We start from the raw sequence: 20601 nt of genomic DNA, 5'->3' as shown, positions 1-20601 counted from the left end.
TCATGGAAGGGGTTGGGTTGGAAGGGAGCTCAAAGCTCAGCCAGCTCCAAGCCCCTGCCATGCCCAGGGACACCTCCCTCCAGCCCAGCTTGCTCAGGGCCTCATCCTGCCTGGTCCTGAACACCTCCAGGGAGGGGACAGCCACAGCCTCCCTGGGCAACCTGTGCCAGGCTCTCCCCAGCCTCGCTGCTAAGAATTTCTTCCTCCATCTCTCCTCTCCCAGCTCCAATCCATCCCCCCTCATCCTGCCACTCCCAGCCCTTGTCCCAAGTCCCTCCACAGCTCTCCTGGAGCCTCTTCAGCTCCTGCAAGCTGCTCTGAGCTCTCCCTGCAGCCTTCTCCAGGCTCCACAGCCCCAACTCTCCCAGCCTGGCCCCACAGGGGAGGTTCTGCAGCCTCTCAGCCTCTTGCTGGCCTCCTCTGGAGCATTGCTCAGCTCCCCTCTGGGGCTGCTCTTCTGCAGGCTCTCAGCCCCAGGGCTCTCAGCCTTTGCTCCTCACACAGCTGCTGCAGGCCCCTCAGCAGCTTCCCAGCCTCCTCTGGACTCTCTCCAGCCCCTCTGGAATTGGGAAGCCCAGAACTGACCCCAGGCCTCCTCCAGCTGTGGCCACAGCAGGACAGAGCAGAGGTGGAGCAGAACCTTCCTTGTCCTGCTGGCCACAGTCTTCTGAATGCCTCCAGGAGCCCATTTGGCCTCTTGGCCTCAAGGGCACACTGCTGGGTTGTTGGGGTGCTGATGGGGTGCTGATGGGTTGTTGGGGGGCTGTTGAATTTTTGGGGTGCTGATGGGGTGCTGAGGTGCTGATGGGATATAGGGATGCACTTGGGGTGCTGTTGGGTTGTTCATGGGGTGCTGATGGATTGTTGGGGTGCTGTTGGGGTGCTGATGGGATGTTGGGGTGCTGTTGGGTTGTCAGGGTGCTTTTTGGGGTGCTCTTGGGGTGCTTTTAGGGTGCTGATGGGTTGTTGGGGTGCTGATGGGTTATTTGGTGCTTTTGGGGTGCTGTTGGGTTGTTGAGGTGCTGATGGGTTGTCAGGGTGCTTTTTGGGGTGCTCTTGGGGTGCTTTTAGGGTGTTGATGGGTTGTTGGGGTGCTGATGGGTCATTTTGGTGCTTTTGGGGTGCTGATGGGGGGTTGGGATGCTGTTAGGGGGCTGATGGGGTGTTTTTGGGGTGCTGTTGGGCTGTTGGGGTGCTGACGGGTTTTCTGGGTGCTGATGGGTTGTTGGGGTGCTTTTGGAGTGCTGTTGGGTTGTTGGGGTCCTTCTGGGGTGCTGTTGAGCTGTTGGGGTGCTGTTGGGTTGTTGGGGTCCTTCTGGGGTGCTGTTGGGGGGTTGTTGGGGTGCTTTTGGAGTGCTGTTGGGTTGTTGGGGTCCTTCTGGGGTGCTGTTGAGTTGTTGGGGTGCTGTTGGGTTGTTGGGGTCCTTCTGGGGTGCTGTTGGGTTGTTGGGGTGCTGTTGGGGTGCTTTTGGGGTGCTGTTGGGTTGTTGGGGTGCTGTTGGGGGGTTGTTGGGGTGCTTTTGGGGTGCTGTTGGGTTGTTGGGGTGCTTTTGGGGTGCTGTTGGGTTGTTGGGGTGCTGTTGGGGGGTTGTTGGGGTGCTTTTGGGGTGCTGTTGGGTTGTTGGGGTCCTTCTGGGGTGCTGTTGGCCTTCACTCAGGGCCAGAGCAGCAGGGGAGCACAGAGCCAGGGCAGCAAAGTCCAGCCCCTGGCTCTCTCCTCTGTGCCCTTACGCAAGGCAGGAGCTGATTCATGCCCAGGAGGGGTGAGTGAGCTCTTGCCCAACGTGGGCAGCCTTCTCCTGCAGAGCTGGCAGGAGGGAGTGGGCAGGGGGTGGCAGTGAGCAGGGGGTGAGCAGGCAGTGCTCAGCCTTTGCTGGCAGCCAGAGCATGACTGGCACACAGCAGTGCAACCCCCTGCACTCCGAGGGCTGATGGTGAACTCCCCACTGGCTGTGCCAAGCCCAGACCAGGAAGGTGAGCACCACACCAGACCCATCCCCAGCCTGGCAAGGGTATAAAAGGGCAAACCCCAGCCTGGAGGAGCACAGCTTCACCTTCCTGCCTTCAGCCACCTCTGCTTCCCTCTGCCTGCTGCCAGCAGCTGCCAATGTCTCGCCAGTGTGCTGCAAGGACCCAAAGTGGCTTCAGTGCTGCTTCTGCCTTCATCCCAAGTGCCAGCAGCAGCAGCAGCTTCTGCCTGCGTTCTGCAGCCCAAGGGGGCAGCTGCAGTGCTGCTGCTGGCTGTGGAAGGCTTGCAGGAGGGTTTGGCAGCAGAAGCCTCTACAGCCTTGGGGGTTGCAAGAGGATCTCTGCAGCTGGGACCTGTGGAGCTGCAGGGTTTGGTGCTGGCACAGGGTTCTCCTGTGGATTTGGTGGTGGACTTGGTGGTGCCTATGGGTTTGGGGGTGGGTTTGGTGGCCCTGGCTTCCCTGCTGTGCCAGCTGGGGGCATCCAGGAAGTCTCAGTCAACCAGAGCCTTCTGAAACCTCTCCACTTGGAGCTCGACCCCAAGATCCAGAGTGTCTGTAAGGAGGAGAAGGAGCAGATCCAAAGCCTCAACAACAAGTTTGCCTCCTTCATTGACAAGGTGAGAGAGGAGAACTTTGCCTCTGCTGTGCTGATTCTTCAGTGGGGAAGCACAGACAAGGGCAGGAAGCCTCATCCCTGGAGGTGTCCAAGGCCAGGCTGGAGGTGGCTGTGAGCAACCTGCTGTGGGGTGAGGTGTCCCTGGGCATGGCAGGGGGGTTGGAACTGGAAGATCCTTGAGATCCCTTCCAGCCCTGACAGTTCTGTGATTCCCTGATTCTGTAACTGCTCAGCCTCCATGTGTGGAATGGCAACCAGGACCTGTCACAGCATAATGGGGTTGGAAAGGACCTCTGGATAGCCATCTCCAACCCCCCTGGCACAGCAGGGGCACCCAGAGCAGCTGGCACAGGTTGGCATCCAGGTGGCTTTGGAATGACTCCAGAGATGGAGACTCCACCACCTCTCTGGGCAGCTCCAAGGCCTCCTCCACCCTTGGATTAAAGAAGTTCCTCCTCATGTTGAGGTGGAGCTCCTGATGGTCAAGTTTGTGCTCACTGCCCCTTGGCCTGTCCCTGGGCACCACAGGGGAGTTGAGGCTGGCTGAGCCTTGAGCTCCCTTCCAACCCTAACAATTCTATGATTGCTGCATCTTCATCAACCCTTCTGCTGCTCCTGTAGGATCACTTCTGATGCCAGCAGCCTGGGAATCAAACCTGAGGGCTTCCAGCTTTGAGACCTCTCAGTCCTTGCATTCAGGTCAAGATGAGACCACAGCCAAGGGTGGGGGGAAATGGTGGTGCAGGATGTGAGGAGCTTGCACAGAGAGCAGGGATGTGACCATCAGGGGTCCAATGTCTGCTTGCTGCCCTCCCAGGACTGAGAGCTGCAAGCCAGCAGCAAGCAAACCCTTGCAGGGTTGTCCCTTCCCTCTCCAAGGAAAAACATCTGAGCGTGTTCCTGAAACACAGAACCTTGGAATGGGGTTGGGTTGGAAGGGAGCTCAAAGCTGCAACCTCCCTGCCATGCCCAGGGACACCTCCCACCAGCCCAGGCTGCTCAGGACCTCATCCAGCCTGGCCTTGAACACCTCCAGGGAGGGGACAGCCACAGCCTCCCTTGGGCAACCTGTGCCAGGGTCTCCCCAGCCTCACTGTGAAGAATTTCTTTCTCCTCTCCACTCTCAGTCCCCCTCTCCCAGCTCCAAGCCATGACATCTCCTGTCTCCATCCAGGTCCGATTCCTTGAGCAACAGAACAAGGTCCTGGAGACCAAATGGGCCCTGCTGCAAGAGCAGGGCAGCAAAAGAGTCAGGAACAACATTGAGCCTCTCTTTGAGACCTACATCAACAACCTCAGGAGGCAGCTGAGCAGCCTGCTGGCAGACAAGGACAACTTGGGAGGGGAGCTGAGCAAGGTGCAGAGCCTGGCTGAGGACTTCAAGAACAAGTGAGTGACCAGTGGTGAGCTGCCAGGAGAGCAGGGGGGGCAGAGCTGAGCAATCCATCATAAAATCATGGAAGGGGTTGGGTTGGAAGGGAGCTCAAAGCTCAGCCAGCTCCAAGCCCCTGCCATGCCCAGGGACACCTCCCCCCAGCCCAGCTTGCTCAGGGCCTCATCCTGCCTGGTCCTGAACACCTCCAGGGAGGGGACAGCCACAGCCTCCCTGGGCAGCCTGTGCCAGGCTCTCCTCAGCCTCACTCTCAAGGATTTCTTCCTCTTCTCCCCTCTCCATCTCTCCTCTCCCAGCTCCAATCCATCTCCCCTCATCCTGCCACTCCCAGCCCTTGTCCCAAGTCCCTCCACAGCTCTCCTGGAGCCTCTTCAGCTCCTGGAAGCTGCTCTGAGCTCTCCCTTCAGCCTCCACAGCCCCAACTCTCCCAGCCTGGCCCCACAGGGGAGGTTCTGCAGCCTCTCAGCCTCTTGCTGGCCTCCTCTGGAGCCTCTCCAGCAGCTCCAGGTCCTTCCTGTGCTGGGTTCCCTGAGCTGGAGGCAGTGCTGCAGGTGAGGGCTGAGCAGAGCAGAGCTTGAAGACAATTCCCATGAGGAATGGCTGAGGGGCTGGGGCTGTTTAACCTGGAGAAGAGGAGGCTGAGGGGAGACCTCCCAGCAGCCCAAGGTTGCCCAAGGCCTCATCCAGCCTGGCCTTCAGCACCTCCAGGGAGGTGGCAGCCACACGGAAGCTGAAAGCAATCTGAGAAGTGTTTATAAAGAGGCAATCAGTGGCAACATGAAGCAGCTTGGTCCAACCCTCCCCACAGGTATGAAGAGGAGATCCACAAGCACACAGCAGTGGAGAATGAGTTCGTGACCCTGAAGAAGGTTGGTGCTTGGCCATGGTGTGCCCCCAGCCCCAGACCAGGAGCTGTGTCCTGCAGCTGCTCCTCTGTTTCTCCAAACCACTTCATGTCTCTGTTGTCTCCTCTTGCAGGAGGTGGATGCTGCCTACCTGAACAAGACAGAGCTGCAAGCCAGGCTGGACTCCCTTGGGGAGGAGATTGAGTTCCTCAGAGCCCTCTATGAAGCTGTGAGCTCCACCACCTACCTCCTTCTCCCCTTTTCCTGTCTCCTTGCCTTCTTGTCCCACCTCCCAGGCTCAGGGCTGGTTGATTTCTAACAGAATCATAGAACCACAGGTTGGCTCAGCTTGGAAGGGACCTCAGAAGTCACCTTCCAGACCTCAGAGGTCAACCAGACTCAAGGTCTCATCCAGCCTGGCCTTGAATCCCCCCCAGGGCAGGAGGCAGCCACAGCCTCCCTGGGCAGCCTGTGCCAGGCTGATCCCAAAGGTCTCTTCCAGCCTCAAATGTTCTCTGCTTCTCCTTCCTTCCTTCTGGCCTTTTTTAACCACCTCCCACCACCTGCACTCCACCTCCCCACCACCTCCCCACCACCTTCCCCACCAGAGTCTCAGCAGCCTCCTGCTGAAGAACTTCTCCCTCAGCTCCACTCTAAGGCTGCTCTGCCTCAGCTTCCAACCATCTCCCCCTGTCTTTTCCTCTCTCTTGCACTCAACTCTTTCCCCATTCCACCTCTTGCCTTGATCCTCCTGGAGCTGCCTGGGAAGATTCCCTTTGGCCTCCCCCTGAGCTGGGAGGTTCCTCCCTGCGGGCACCATCCTGCTCTCGCTCCTGCCACTCACCAGGGTGCTCTGCTGCTTCTGCAGGAGCTGTCTCAGGTGCAGAGCCAGATCTCTGACACCTCAGTGATCCTGACCATGGACAACAGCCGCAGCCTGGACATGGGCAGCATCATAGCAGAGGTCAAGGCACAGTACGAGGACATCGCCACCCGGAGCAGGGCAGAGGCTGAGGCTTGGTACCAGTCCAGGGTGAGTGCCCAGGATGGCTTCTGACCCCTCCCCAGGTCCTCTTTGGAGAGAGGTGGGTCCCACTTTGACTCCTCTAGCACTGAGGGCTTTGGATTTAATAAGCCTAAAGAGTTTGGAAGTGCTAATTTGGAATTGAGAACATAGATCCTGCCCTTGAGATGAGGGCACCAAGGGCTGGGACCTGCCCTTGGGTCACAACCACCCCAGGAAGGCTCCAGGCTGGGGGAAGAGGGGTTGGGAACTGCCCCAAGGGACAAAGGAGCTGGAGGGGGGTTGGTGCCAGCAGCTGGAGAGGAGCCAGGGGGTGCCCAGGGGGGCAAGGAGGGCAGCAGCAGCCTGGCAGGGAGCAGCAATGGTGTGGGCAGCAGGAGCAGGGCAGGGATTGTGCCCCTGGCTGGGCACTGGGGAGGGCACAGCTGCAAGGCTGGGGGCAGGGTTGGGCTCCTGAGGGCCAGAAGGACTTTGAGGGCTGGAGCAGGGCCAGGGAAGGGCAAAGGGAGCTGGGGAAGGGTCTGGAGAAGAGGGCTGGGGAGGAGCAGCTGAGGGAGCTGGGGGGGTTGAGGCTGGGGGAGAGGAGGCTGAGGGGAGACCTTCTGGCTCCCTGCAAGTGCCTGAGAGGAGGCTGGAGCCAGGGGGGGTTGGGCTCTTGGGCCAAGGGCCAGGACAAGAGGAGATGGCCTCAAGCTGCCCCAGGGCAGGTTCAGGTTGGCCATGAGGAGAAACTTCTCCCCTGGGAGGGTTCCCAAAGCCTGTCCCAGGCTGCCCAGGGAGGTGGTGGTGGAGTCCCCATCCCTGAAGGTGCTCCAGCACCCTGTGGCCATGGCTTGGTGGCCATAGAGGGGTTGGGTTGAGGTCAGCCTGGATGACTTTGGAGATCTTCTCCAACTGAAGCACTTCCAAACCCCTTTCTGCCCACATTCTGCTTGGCTCTGAGCCCAAGATGCTTGCCCCTGACTGGTTGTGCCTCTCTCTGTGGCAGTATGAGGAGCTGCAGGCCACAGCAGGCAGGCATGGGGACGACCTCCGCAACACCAAGCAGGAGATCTCGGAGCTGAACCGCCAGGTCCAGAGGCTGCGCTCGGAGATCGACAGCGTCAAGAAGCAGGTACAGGGCAGAGCTGCCAGCCCCAGCTGGCCCCCCCCTGCCCCACCACACTTGGACCTCTTGTTGGTTGTCTCAGCCAGCTCCAGGGAAGGAAAACTGGAAGGGTCTGGGTGGGTTCTGCTGGGTCAGGAAGGGAGAGCACGGAGGGGATGTCCGTGCAGAAGCCTCAGCAGGAGTCACTGCAGGGAGAGCTAAGGAGGAGTTTGGAGCTGGGGAGTTTGGTTAATGCAGGTTGGGAGCTGGCTGAGGGCATGGAGCACAGCAATGGCTGAGGGTGGGAGGCTCTCCAAAGAGACTTGAGCAGGCTGGAGCCATGGCTGAGGCCAATGGGATGAGGGCACCAAGGGCTGGGACCTGCCCTTGGGTCACAACCACCCCAGGAAGGCTCCAGGCTGGGGGCAGAGGGGTTGGGAACTGCCCCTGGGGGGAAAAGGAGCTGAGGGGGTTGGTGCCAGCAGCTGGAGAGGAGCCAGGGGGTGCCCAGGTGGGCAAGGAGGGCAGCAGCAGCCTGGCAGGGAGCAGCAATGGTGTGGGCAGCAGGAGCAGGGCAGGGATTGTGCCCCTGGCTGGGCACTGGGCAGGGCACAGCTGCAAGGCTGGGGGCAGGGTTGGGCTCCTGAGGGCCAGAAGGACTTTGAGGGCTGGAGCAGGGCCAGGGAAGGGCAAAGGGAGCTGGGGAAGGGTCTGGAGAAGAGGGCTGGGGAGGAGCAGCTGAGGGAGCTGGGGGGGTTGAGGCTGGGGGAGAGGAGGCTGGAGCCAGGGGGGGTTGGGCTCTTGGGCCAAGGGCCAGGACAAGAGGAGATGGCCTCAGGGTGCCCCAGGGCAGGGTCAGGTTGGCCATGAGGAGAAACTTCTCCCCTGGGAGGGTTCCCAAAGCCTGTCCCATGCTGCCCAGGGAGGTGGTGGTGGAGTCTCCATCCCTGGAGGGGTTTCCAAGCCCTGCAGCTGTGGTGCTGAGGGCCATGGCTGAGCCCCAGACCTGGCAGAGATGGAGACTGGTTGGACTGGGTGACCTTGAAGGTCTTCTCCAGCCCAACCACTATGACTCCCAGGCTTGTTAAGACCACTCCTGTAGATGCTGACTCCAAGTCTGCTGCATCCAGACCAAGCACCACGACCTCATGCTATGCCCGACAGGTCCATGCATGGCCTTCATCCACTCTTCTTCCTCCACAGTGCAGCAGTTTGCAGACCTCCATCGCTGACGCCGAGCAGCGCGGGGAGCTGGCCCTCAAGGATGCCAGGACCAAGCTGGCAGAGCTGGAGGCAGCCCTGCAGAAGGCCAAGACAGACCTGGCCAGGCAGCTGAGGGAGTACCAGGAGCTGATGAACGTCAAGCTGGCCCTGGACATCGAGATTGCAACCTACAGGAAGCTGCTGGAGGGAGAGGAGTGCAGGTGAGTGGCAAACAAAACTCTGATGCGGGAGGGACCAAGCAATGCATCTGCTGGAGGTGCTCAGAGTTGCTGAGGTGCTGAGCAGGCAGCAGAGAGTGGGCAGGGGGAGGTGGGAAAGGTGTCCCAGCCAACAGAAGCCCCCAGGTGTCACAAGGCAAGAAGGTGGAGGAAGCATCTCCAAATTATGTCAGGTTTCTGTCTTGCTGCCCAAAGGTCTCTAAGAAATGTTCCTTCTGCTTCCCCCCCAACCATCCCCAGACTGGAGAGGAGGGAGAGGAGTGCAGGGTGGAGCAAGCTCCTATCCCAGTTTCCAGAGGTGTAGACCCTGGGGCTGCAGACCCTCTCCAGGTTGAAGTCCCCACACCCAGAAGTCCTGCAGGCTCTTCCAATGCCAAGTGCCTGCCCATCAGGTTGGGAGGTTTGGAAGGTTCCTTTCAGGCAAACCTCCCTGGGAAGCTCTCCAGCCACCCCTGGGATGCTCACTGGCTCCTCTTGCTCCCTCACAGGCTCTCTGGAGAAGCTGCCAACGCAGTGAACATCTGTAAGTAGCTTCTGAAGGTGGTTTGGTCCCCCCTAGATTGGCCTCCCCTCCACTCAAGTCCACTCTGCTTGTGGATTCAGACAAAGGGTTGGCTTGGAAGGGACCTCAGAGCTCAGCCAGCTCCAATCCCCTGCCATGGGCAGGGACACCTCCCACCAGCCCTGGTTGCTCAAAGCCTTGAGGAACACCCACAACCTCCCCTGGGCCACCTGTTCCAGTGTCTCCTTCTCCCTCACTGCCATGAATGCCTCTAAAGAAGGTCTCTCCTCTTGCAGCTGTGACCAGAAGCACCTCAGGAGCAGGCTGTGGAGGTGGAAACTGTCTGAGCTTTGGAGGCAGCAGTGGTGGTGGAGCTGGGGTCTGTGCTGGAGGCATCAGCTTCAGCTCTGCAAGTGGGCAAGGCACAGCTGGGCCATGCGTGGTTGGTGGAAGCAGCTCCAGCATGAAGTACACCTCCAGCACCTCTTCAACCAGGAGGTGCTACTGAAGTCTGACAGCAGCAGCAGCAGCAGCAGCAGCAGCAGCAGCAGCAGCAGCAGCAGCAGGCAGGGCTCCTCCTGTGCAGTCCTCAGCCTGCTGCTTGCAAGGGATGTGGGCATCAAAGTTGGGTCCTTGTCTGTGCCCAAGCCATGCTGCTCTCAGGGCTTTGCCTCTCAAATCCTCCTTCCCAGGGTTTGGCTAATAAAAGGCTCCTGGAATTCATCCTGTCACGTCCTGAGTTCATTCCAGTTTCATTGTACAGGGCCCTGGGGGAAAGAATCATGGAACCATGGAGTCATTTAGGTTGGAGAAGCCTTCTGAGCTCATCCAGCCCAACCCTCAACCCAACCCCACCAGGGCCACCAAACCATGGCCCCAGGTGCCATGGCCACAGCTTCCTGGAACCCCTCCAGGGATGGGGACTCCACCACCCCCTAGGCAGCCTGGGCCAGTCCCTGACCACTCCTGCAGGACAGGTTGCCCAGGGAGGATGTGGGTGCTCCCTGGAGCTGTTCAAGGCCAGGCTGGATGAGAGGTGGGAGCTTGGAACTGGCTGAGCTTTGAGGTCCTTTCCAACCCAACCCATTCCAGGGTGGGAAAAGTTCTTCTCTTCCCATTAGGCACTAGGGAAAAGGTTCTTCTGTTCTCAACTCTGAATGACATCATCTCAGCACTTTCCTACCAACTTGATCATGCCCAAACCCCTCTGATCTCTGAAGGTTTCCTGGGATGAGTCACACAGGGAGAGAAAGGAAGCTTCTCCCAAGGAGGCAGGGCCTGAGCTCACTCTGCTCCCTCCATGCACTTGCTGCAGGGCTATGAGAACATCACCACTGCCATCACCATAACTGGCAATGGAAGAGACTTGTCCAACCCTTCCCACCCTCCTTGGGAAGAGTCATGACCCAGAGGGAGGCTGTGAGGTGGTTAAAGACCCTCAGCATCATGCAGTGTGAGCTTGCAGCCCAGAAGGCAAATCCCAGCCTGGGCTGCACCCAAAGCAACGTTGCCAGCAGAGCCAGAGAGGTGATCCTGAACCTCTGCCCTGCTGAGACCTCACCTGGAGTGCTCTGTGCAGGTCTGGAGCACCTCAGCACAGGAAGGACATGGAGCTGATGGAGAGGGTCCAGGGGAGGCCATGAGAATGCTCTGGGGGTTGGAGCAGCTCTGCTCTGAGGACAGGCTGAGGGAGCTGGGGGTGTGCAGCCTGGAGAAGAGAAGGCTCCAGGGAGACCTTAGAGCAACCTTCCAGTACCTGAAAGGGCTCCAGGAAGGCTGCAGAGGGACTGCTCCCAAAGGCCTGCAGGGCCAGGACCAGGGGCAATGGCTTCAAAGGAGAGCAGAGCAGATTGAGATTGGATGTCAGGAAGAAGTTCTTGACTGTGAGGCTGCTGGAACACTGGAACAGGTTGCCCAGGGAGGTGGTTGAGGTCCCATCCCTGGAGATCTTCAAGGGGAGGCTCAACAGGGCTCTGAGCAACCTGCTCTGGTTGGGGATGTCCCTGCTGGCTGCAGGGGGTTGGACTGGATGAGCTTTGGAGGTCCCTTCTGGCCTGGACCATTCTATGAATCTGTGAAATATTTTGTCTGGAAAAGCTCTCTGAGATCATCCAGGCCAACATCAACCAAGCCCCTCCATGGCCACCAAACCATGGCCCCAGATGTCATGGTCACAGGGTTGTGGAACACCTCCAGGCAAGGGAACTCCACCACCTCCCTGGGCAGCCTGTTCCAACCCCTGACCACTCTTGCAGGGCAGAAATTGTTCCTCATGGCCAACCTCAACCTCCCCTGAGGGGATTTCAGTCCAAGGAAGATGAGGAAGGTTTAGTTCCCCTCCTCTGATCTCCTGGAGAGCAGCAACAAGACTCAAACCCCAAAAGCATCAAAAAGACTCAACCCCCAAAAGGATCAAAGCTCTCTTTGGGGAAACCCAAGCCAGGTGTGGGGAGAAGCTGAGGGGAGCAGAGCAGATCCTGCTGCTTCAGTCCCTGACAAGGGACCCTCAGGTTGGACAGGTGGTAGAAGCTCCATCCCTGGAGGTGTTCAAGGTCAGGCTCTGAGCAACCTGCTCTGGTGTGAGGTGTCCCTGCCCATGGCAGAGGGTTGGAGCTGGCTGAGCCTTGAGGTCCCTCCCAACCCTGACACTTCTGTGATTCTGTGACTCACCTCTACCTCCTTGGCATCCTGTGTGGCACAGACTCCCCTTCACCCCTTTGCCATCCCTCCTGACCCAGGCTGAACCTTGTGTGTCCCCCATGGATGTGGCACTGAGCAACCTGCCCTGGTGTGAGGTGTGAGGGGAGTTGGAGCTGGCTGAGCCTTGAGGTCCCTCCCAACCCTGACATTTCTGTGAACAATTTCTGCCCATCTCAGGCACTGGTCCAGGCTGCCCAGGCTGGTGGTGGAGTCCCCATCCCTGGAGGGGTTCCACAACCACCTGGCTGTGGTGCTGAGGGCTGTGGTGCTGAGGGCTGTGGGTCAGTGGTGGGGTTGGGAGGTGTGGGGGAGTCCTTGGGCTGGGTGATCTCAGAGGTCTCTTCCAGCATCAGCAGCTCCATGGTTGTAGGACTCTGGGACACCACCTGGCCAAGTGAAGCTCTGACCAAGATGCACCTTCAGCACTCCTCACCTGAAGTCAAGGTGACACAACAACCCCCAGCTCCTCATTAACCCTCCAGACCCAAGCACAGCAAGATCCTACCACTGGGGAGGAGATGGTGACTCCTCCTCTTCTCCACCTGCCCACCTGGCCACCATGGCACCTCTGGGCCACGTTCTGGCAGCAGCAGAACTTGGTGGCTGGGTTGTGTCCACCAGCAAAAAGGCCTCTGATGAGCTGAGCTGCCACAGGCTGGTTCCTGCCTGCAGGACCCTGGGCTTGTAGAAGCATTTTGGCACAGCAAAGCATCCAAGCTCCCTTAGTAGCCACCAGAAGGGTGAAGTTGCCTTCACCAGAAGTACCTCCATGGAGATGTGGAGTGCAGACCAAGACATCCAGCTTCTTGCCTAGATTAGGACAAGGTCCTCCTGCCCCAAGGACTTGGGGAGCAGTGCCAGGGTTTGATTCAGCAAAGCAAGCTGAGATTTGTGAACCTCTCCTGATACCCTCTGGTGGCAACCTGAGTCCCATCAAGCTCTAAAGGAAATGGGCAGGGACAGGAGCTAAAAGCAAACCCCAAAAGGAAACTTCCAGATGCAAATCTCATTGGGGGTTGCCCTGCTGGGAAGCAGCTCCATGGAGAAGTACATTGGAGTCCTGGTGGGCAAGGAGTTCTCCTTGGGACAGCAACCTGCCCTGGCAGCCAGGAAGGGCTGAAAGGTCTCCTGGGGGCATCCAGAGGAGTGTGGGCAGCAGGGCAAGGGAGGTTCTGCTGCCCCTCTGCTCTGCTCTGCCCCAGGCAGCACACAGCTGGAGGAGGCCTGGGGCCAGTTCTGGGCTCCCCAGCTGCAGAGGGCCAGGGAAGGGCTGGAGAGAGTCCAGAGGAGGCTGTGAGGATGCTGAAGGGCCTGAAACATCTCTGTCCCTGAGGAGCAGAGGCTGAGAGCCCTGGGGCTGAGAGCCTGCAGAAGAGTAGCCCCAGAGGGAAGCTGAGCAATACCTACAAATATCTGCAGGGTGGGGGGCAAGAATCAGGGGCCAGGCTCTGCTGAGTGGTGTCCTGTGACAGGGCAAGGGGCAAGAGACACAAAGTGGAGCCCAGGAGGTTGCAGCTGAGCAGGAGGAGAAAGTTGTTTGGTGTGAGGCTGCTGGAGGCCAGGAGCAGGCTGCCCAGAATGGTTGTGGAGTCTGCTTCTGGGGAGACTTTCAAGCTCCCCTTGGATGTGTTCCTCTGTGCCCTGCCCTGGATGATGCTGCTGGAGCAGGGGGCTTGGACTGGGTGCTCTCCAGAGGTCCCTTCTGGATGATCTCCAGATGTCCTTTCTGGATGATCTCCAGATGTCCCTTCTGGGTGATCTCCGGAGGTCCCTTCCAACCTCACCACTCTATGAGTCTCTGATCTGGGGTTTAATCCCCACTTGGACAAAGCCAGCTTGGAAGGCAGGGTTGGTTTTATGAGCCTGCAGCTTGGCAGCCCAAGGCCTTCAGGAGCTGATGAAGGGCTGTGGAAGGGTGGCCAGGTGCCAGCATACCAAAGCACTTAGCTCAGCTGCAGCCCTCTGGACAAGCCAGAAGGATAAAAGGCAGCAGGAGACTCCTGATCCAAGCTCCCAAAGCTTTCCTCCCCTCCTTCTTCCTCTCTTGCCACCAGCAAACAGCTGCAGAGGTTCCAGACAGTGCTAGGTCAGGAGGACTCCCTGAGGCTTGCAGCTATGTCTGGTAACAGAAGCAGCTTCATCTCCTTCTCCATGTCCTGCAGCAGTGGTGGAGGAGGTGTGGGATGGACCAGTGGTGGCTTTGGCAGCAGAAGCCTTCACAACCTAGGGGCAAGCAAGAGGCTCTCCATGAGTGGAGGATTTGGCTCTGCCAGAGCAGGATGCAGCTCTGGGGCAGGTCATGGTGGGGTGGCCTCCAGAGCTGGTGGAGCTGGGTTGGGGTTTGGAGGAGGAGGAGGATGTGGTCCTGGAGGTATTCAAGGGGTCACAGTCAAGCAGCACCTCTTGGTGCCTCTTCACTTGGAGCTTGACCCCAGCATGCAGAGGGGGAGGCAAGAGGAGAAGGAGCAGATCAAGTCCCTCAGCAACCAATTTGCCTCCTTCATGGACAAGGTGAGACACATCCTCCCCTCCCCCCTTCCACTGCCCCCAGCCTGGGCTGCTGCTCTTTGCCTGGAGAGCAGGAGCAGGATCACCTCTAAGTTGCCTTCTAAATCCTTCAGGTGCAGAGCTGAGGACCTTCTTCAGCTTCTCACCTCCTCCCCCTGCCTGTCCCACACAGATCATTTGGGCAAAGCTCTTTGGGCAGTCAGGACATGGTGCAAAGGGTTTGTCCAGGTTCCTTTGGAGATCCTGGTGCCCAAATCTTCCTGCCAATGATCTTTGGATGCTTCAACCCCAAATCCCAAAGATTTGGTTCCCAAATCTTGCTGCTAATGACCTTTGGATGCTTCAAACCCAAATACCAAAGGTTCAGTCCCCAAATTTTGTTGCTAATGACCTTGGGATGGTTCAAACCTAAATCCCAAAGATTTAGTTCCCAAATCTTCCTGCCAATGATCTTTGGATGCTTCAAAGCCAAATCCCCAAAGGTTCAGTCCCCAAATTTTGTTGCTAATGACCTTGGGATGGTTCAAACCTAAATCCCAAAGATTTAGTTCCCAAATCTTCCTGCCAATGATCTTTGGATGCTTCAAAGCCAAATCCCCAAAGGTTCAGTCCCCAAATCCCCCTACCAATGACCTTTGGAAGGTTCAAACCCAAATCCCAAAGGTTCAGTCCCCAAATCTTGCTACTAATGACCTTGGGGTGGTTCAAACATAAATCTCAACTATTTAGTTCTCAAATCTTCCTGCCAATGATCTTTGGATGCTTCAACCTCAAATCCCAAAGATTTGGTCCCCAAATCTTCCTGCTAATGACCTTTGGATGCTTCAACCCCAAACGCCAAAGATTTAGTTCCCAAATCTTCCTACCAATGATCTTAGGATGGTTCAAACCCCAAATCCCAATGATTTGGTCCCCAAATCTTGCTGCTAATGACCTTGGGATGGTTCAAACCCAAATCCCAGAGGTTCAGCCCTCAAATCTTTCTGCTAATGACCTTGGGATGGTTCAAACCTAAATCCCAGAGATTTGGTCCCCAAATCTTCCTGCCAATGACCTTGGGATGGTTCAACCCCAAATCCCAAAGATTTGGTTTCCACATCTTGCTGCTAATGACCTTTGGATGCTTCAAAGCCAAATCTCAAAGGTTTAGTTCCCAAATCTTCCTACCAATGATCTTTGCATGGTTCAAAACCAAATCCCAAAGATTTGGTCCCCAAATCTTCCTGCTGGATGACCTTTGGATGCTTCTACCCCAAATCCCAAAGATTTAGTTCTCAAATCTTCCAGCCAATGATCTTTGGATGCTTCAAAGCCAAATCCCAAAGGTTTTTGTCTCCAAATCTTCCTGCTAATGACTTTTGGATGGTTCAAACCCAATCCCTCCTCAGGTTGCCTCCTGAAAACTCAGGAGGGGTTTGAGTTGGTGATGCCAGCTGATGGAATTTGTTCTGGTGGACTCCAGGTACGGTTCCTAGAGCAACAAAACAAAGTTCTGGAGACCAAATGGAGCCTCCTGAAAGACCAAAGAGTTGTGAAGAACAACCTTGCCCCCATGTTTGATGGCTACATCAGCAACATGAGGAGGCAGCTGGAGGCTCTGGGAGAGGACAGGCTGCAGCTCAGCTCGAAGCTGAAGGCTATGCAGGATGCTGTGGAAGACTTCAAGATGAGGTAAGGAGCAGCAGACAGACAGAAACCTGCCCAGGTTACCTTCACTCTACTCCTGGTCTAGTGGGAGATGTCCCAATCCATGTGGGGAGGTTGAAACTGGATGATCTTTAAAGTCCTTTCCAACCCAAACCATTCTGTGATTCCTGGTTTGAGTTCAAGGACCTGAGGTGAGCCCAAGGCTGTGAGACCTCAGAAAGGACTAAAGTGACTCAGTTCCCCTCAGCACTTTGGCAGGAGAGGTGAACTTCTGACACCAGGAGCCTGGGAATCAAACCCTTCTGCTGCTCCTGTAGGATCACTTCTGATGCCAGCAGCCTGAGAATCAAACCTGAGGGCTTCCAGCTTTGAGACCTCTCAGTCCTTGCATTCAGGTCAAGGTGAGACCACAGCCAAGGGTGGGGGGAAATGGTGGTGCAGGATGTGAGGAGCTTGCACAGAGAGCAGGATGTGACCATCAGGGGTCCAATGTCTGCTTGCTGCCCTCCCAGGACTGAGAGCTGCAAGCCAGCAGCGAGCAAACCCTTGCAGGGTTGTCCCTTCCCTCTCCAAGGAAAAACATCTGAGCATGTTCTTGAAACACAGAACCTTGGAATGGGGTTGGGTTGGAAGGGAGCTCAAAGCTGCAACCTCCCTGCCATGCCCAGGGACACCTCCCACCAGCCCAGGCTGCTCAGGACCTCATCCAGCCTGGCCTTGAACACCTCCAGGGAGGGGACAGCCACAGCCTCAAGCCATGACATCTCCTTTCTTCATCCAGGTCTGATTCCTTCCCTGCCATGGGCAAGGAAGTCTTTAAATGCTGGAGAAGGCTCAGGTGGTTGGACATCCTCAGGAGCTCAGCAGCAGCTTCCTCTGTCCAGACCTTGAGCTTTCCAAATGGGTTCAGCTCCCATCTGGCCATTCCCACACAGACCAGAGTGAAACCTGAGTCTTCCCAAGAGCATTGAGCACAGCCCAGTCTGGCTGAGAGGTGCCCCTGGGCTGAGAGGTGTCCCTGGGCATGGTGGGGAGCTTGGAGCTGGTTGAGTTTTGAGCTCCCTTCCAACCCCTTCCATGCTGTGGGCAAAAGCTCTGCCCACATCTCACAGTGCTGGGCAGGGACCATCCCCTGCCATTGTGTCCATGGTGCCTCCAGCTACCCAGAGGCCTTCCCTGCTTCTGCTCCCATTCCTTAGGAATTTCTCCTTCTTGGTTTAAGCTTTGTGGATGCCAAAGTTTTCTTCCTGATGCTTTGCTCTTCTAATCCCTAAATCCTCCTGGCCAGCTCCTAAGCCCTAAACCCAGAGGGCAATTAGAAGGCAGACCTGTGCCAAGCCAGGCTTCCTCCTCTGCCAGGCTAAGACCTCAGAGACCTACAAATCTGGGTGCAGGCTGGGACTTGGCTGCATGGAAATGAGCTGAAGGCTTGGACATTCCTGCTGGCAGGAAATCCTGCCCCATGCAAGGGCCATGAAAGGCTCAGGGTTTATTAGCCACGTGGACTCCTTCCTTTGAACTCCTGCTGCCTTTCATCTCCTCCCTGGCCTCATTCCACTTCTGCTGGCCACCAGCCCATGGCTGTTGCTGTTTTTTAGCCTTCCCCCAAGAGCAGGACTGGGTCAGACCTTGGCTTCCCTTGCCCAGGCCTTCATCCTCCCTCCTCCCTTGCCATCCCCAGCCCTCCTGAAGCCACCACAGGAGCTGGTGTCAGGTCCCAGCTCTGCTGACCAAGCCAGGTGTGGTGGTGAGGAACTCAAGCAGGGTTCCACCCAGCCCTGCTGGCCTGAGACAGAGCTCCCACTCACAGCAAAACCTTCTGGCAGCACAAAAGGTTCCTTTCATGGAGGCCTGCAGCTTCTCTAGGTGGTTTCCAACCACCACCTAGCCCATGGCTGATGCCTTTGTATCCTGCTGGGTGAGGTGGAACTATCTTAAGCAGGCTACAGGAGGTCAGGAAGTTCTGGTGGTTCCTCCTAAGATGATAGAATCAATCACAGAACTATCAGGGTTGGAAGGGACCTCAAGGCTCAGCCAGTTCCAACCCCCCTGCCATGCCCAGGGACACCTCACCCCACAGCAGGTTGCTCACAGCCACCTCCAGCCTGGCCTTGGACACCTCCAGGGGTGAGGCTTTCACCACCACCTCCCTGGGCAACCTGTGCCAGGCTCTCACCACCCTCCTGGGGAAGAATTTCTTCCTCACATCCAATCTCAAGCTCCCCACTTCTAGTTTGGATCCATCCCCCCCAGTCCTATCCCTCCCTGACACCCTCAAAAGTCCCTCCCCAGCATTCCTGTAGCCCTTTTCAGACACTGGAAGGCCACCAGCAGGACTCCTGGGAGCCTTCTCCTCTCCAGCCTGCCCAACCCCAACCCTCTCAGGCTGTCTCCAGAGCAGAGCAGCTCCAGCCCTCTGCTCCTCCTCGTGAGGATGCCCAGCAGTGGTGAATCCCCCCTGGGAAGAGTCCCTTGAGCCTCTCCACAACACCCAGAGGTGCAAGGAGGGAGGGATTTCCATACCCTAATGGCTAGACATGGAAGCTGTGGTGAGCTGCTCACCACCTCCTCCTCCTCCTCCTCTTCCTCCTCCCCACAAGTACGAGGAGGAGATCAACAAGCACATGGCTGTGGAGGATGACTTTGTCATGCTGAAGAAGGTGAAGAACAAAGAAGGCACCAAACACATTTGGATGCAAATGATCCTTTTCATCCACCAGGGCCAGGCTGGGCAAAGCCCTCAGCCAAGGTGGAGTCATCCCTCCTTGAAGGGGAGAAACACCCAGCTGGGGCAGGGAGTCAGTCCCAGGCCAGAACTTCCTCTTGGAGACTCATGGAAGGGGTTTGGGTTGGAAGGGAGCTCACAGCTCAGCCAGCTCCAACCTCCTGTCATGCCCAGGGACACCTCCCACCAGCCCAAGGTTGCTCAGGGATTCATCCAACCTGGCCTTGAGCACCTCCAAGGCTCAGCCTCCCTGAGCAACCTGTGCCAGGCTCTCCCCAGCCTCACTCTCAAGAGCTTCCTCCTGATGTCCAACCTAACTCTGCCCTGCTCCAGCTTCAGTCCCTTGCTCCTCATCCTGACACTGCAAGGGTAGAGGTCGGTTGGGCATGGGTGGAGAAAGGAGATGTCATGGCTTGAGCTGGGAGAGGGCAGACTCTTTAGAGTGAGACCTTAGAGAAGCTTTCCAGCAGCTGAAGAGGCTCCAGGAGAGCTGGGGAGGGACTTGGGACAAGGGCTGGGAGTGGCAGGATGAGGGGGGATGGATTGGAGCTGGGAGAGGGAGATTGAGAGTGGAGAGAAGGAAGAAAGGAAGAAGGACTGAAGCCGGAGCAGGGCAGTTAGGTTGGACATCAGGAGGAAGGTCTTGAGAGTGAGGCTGGGGAGAGCCTGGCACAGGTTGCCCAAGGGGGGTTGTGGCTGCCTGCTGCCTGGAGGTGCTCAAGGCCAGGCTGGATGAGGCCCTGAGCAATCTTGTTTCAGGCCTTTCATGCAAATTCCAGGGGAGTCCCAGCCCTCCAGGCACCAGCTGAGATCTGGGCCACCCATCCCTTGTAGTCACTCCACAAGGTGATGTCACTGCTGCAGCCTCCCTGGGCAGCCTGTGCCAGGCTCTCCCCACCTTCACTCAAAAGAATTTCTTCCTCCTCTCCCCTCTCCATCTCCCCTCTCCCAGCTCCAATCCATCCCCCCTCATCCTGCCACTCCCAGCCCTTGTCCCAAGTCCCTCCACAGCTCTCCTGGAGCCTCTTCAGCTCCTGCAAGCTGCTCTGAGCTCTCCCTGCAGCCTTCTCCAGGCTCCACAGCCCCAACTCTCCCAGCCTGGCCCCACAGGGGAGGTTCTGCAGCCTCTCAGCCTCTTGCTGGCCTCCTCTGGAGCCTCTCCAGCAGCTCCAGGTCCTTCATGTGCTGGGAGCTCACAACCTTCCTGGGCATCCTGTTCCAGAGTCTCACCAGCCTCATACTGAAGAACTTCTTCCTCAGCTCCACTCTAACTCTGTTCTCCCTCAGCTTCAAAGCTTCCATCTGCCTCCCCTAGGGGTTTGACTGAATGACCTTTAAAGGTCTCTTCCAACCCAAAGCTCTCTATGATTCCATGATCTCTCCTCCACTCCTCCTCCTCTTCCCCATCCCATCCTGGAGAGGAGGAGGAACATGAAGTGTCCTGCACACAGAGCTCACAAAGAGGCAATGCTGAAAGCTTTTGGAGGTTTTCCAAGGTGGTGCAGCCAACAGAGCAAGAGCAGAAGCTGGAGGTGGTTTCACCTGCCCCTGGGCTGGGCACTGGGGAGGGCACAGCTGCAAGGCTGGGGGCAGGGTTGGGCTCCTGAGGGCCAGAAGGACTTTGAGGGCTGGAGCAGGGCCAGGGAAGGGCAAAGGGAGCTGGGGAAGGGTCTGGAGAAGAGGGCTGGGGAGGAGCAGCTGAGGGAGCTGGGGGGGTTGAGGCTGGGGGAGAGGAGGCTGAGGGGAGACCTTCTGGCTCCCTGCAAGTGCCTGAGAGGAGGCTGGAGCCAGGGGGGGGTTGGGCTCTTGGGCCAAGGGCCAAGGGCCAGGACAAGAGGAGATGGCCTCAGGGTGCTCCAGGGGAGGTTCAGGTTGGCCCTGAGGAGAAACTTCTCCCCTGGAAGGGTTCCCAAAGCCTGTCCCAAGCTGCCCAGGGAGGTGGTGGAGTCTCCTCTTGGCTCAGTGGAGGAAAATGCTGCTGGGAGGGGGAATTGATCTCACTCAGCTTCAGTCCTGAGCAGCAGCTGGGTTGAAGCCAAGTGCTCAAAGAAAACCAATCCCAGCTCCCAGCCTTGGGGCAAAGCTGGTGAGGAAAATCCCCCTGGGAATGGAAAACTCTGCAGGCAGCAAACCCTGGATCCT

At 57.6% G+C, this 20601-nt stretch overlaps 2 protein-coding genes across 2 annotated transcripts; both read left to right on the top strand.

Annotated features, from left to right (window-relative positions):
• Window positions 1–2107: 2107 nt before the first annotated feature.
• On the top strand, window positions 2108–9387 carry LOC128980060 (keratin, type II cytoskeletal 6A-like). Its single transcript, XM_054398500.1, has 9 exons — window positions 2108–2587; window positions 3761–3975; window positions 4788–4848; window positions 4958–5053; window positions 5693–5857; window positions 6837–6962; window positions 8139–8359; window positions 8866–8900; window positions 9176–9387. The coding sequence occupies exons 1-9, from the start codon at window positions 2108–2110 to the stop codon at window positions 9385–9387; spliced, it is 1611 nt and encodes a 536-aa protein (XP_054254475.1).
• A 4307-nt stretch (window positions 9388–13694) lies between these two features.
• On the top strand, window positions 13695–19786 carry LOC128980058 (keratin, type II cytoskeletal cochleal-like). Its single transcript, XM_054398498.1, has 5 exons — window positions 13695–13701; window positions 13951–14090; window positions 15550–15754; window positions 18330–18394; window positions 19775–19786. Exons 1-5 carry the CDS (start codon window positions 13695–13697, stop codon window positions 19784–19786), a joined length of 429 nt encoding a protein of 142 aa, XP_054254473.1.
• Window positions 19787–20601: the final 815 nt, after the last annotated feature.

Source organism: Indicator indicator, unplaced genomic scaffold, assembly GCF_027791375.1.
Source record: "Indicator indicator isolate 239-I01 unplaced genomic scaffold, UM_Iind_1.1 iindUn_scaffold_61, whole genome shotgun sequence".
Classification (NCBI taxonomy): domain Eukaryota; kingdom Metazoa; phylum Chordata; class Aves; order Piciformes; family Indicatoridae; genus Indicator; species Indicator indicator.
The sequence above is the reverse complement of the archived record's forward strand: the minus strand, read 5'-3'. Positions and strand labels throughout refer to the sequence as shown.

Bases quoted from the DNA above. Each gene is read 5' to 3' on its own strand.
- LOC128980060 (XM_054398500.1), top strand. From the start codon at position 2,108: ATGTCTCGCCAGTGTGCTGCAAGGACCCAAAGTGGCTTCAGTGCTGCT. The intron at 2,588-3,760 runs GTGAGAGAGGAG...GTCTCCATCCAG, and splicing joins TTGCCTCCTTCATTGACAAG to GTCCGATTCCTTGAGCAACA. The intron at 8,360-8,865 runs GTGAGTGGCAAA...GCTCCCTCACAG, and splicing joins CTGGAGGGAGAGGAGTGCAG to GCTCTCTGGAGAAGCTGCCA.
- LOC128980058 (XM_054398498.1), top strand. The intron at 14,091-15,549 runs GTGAGACACATC...GGTGGACTCCAG, and splicing joins TTGCCTCCTTCATGGACAAG to GTACGGTTCCTAGAGCAACA. The intron at 15,755-18,329 runs TGAGGTAAGGAG...TTCCTCCTCCCC, and splicing joins TGCTGTGGAAGACTTCAAGA to ACAAGTACGAGGAGGAGATC.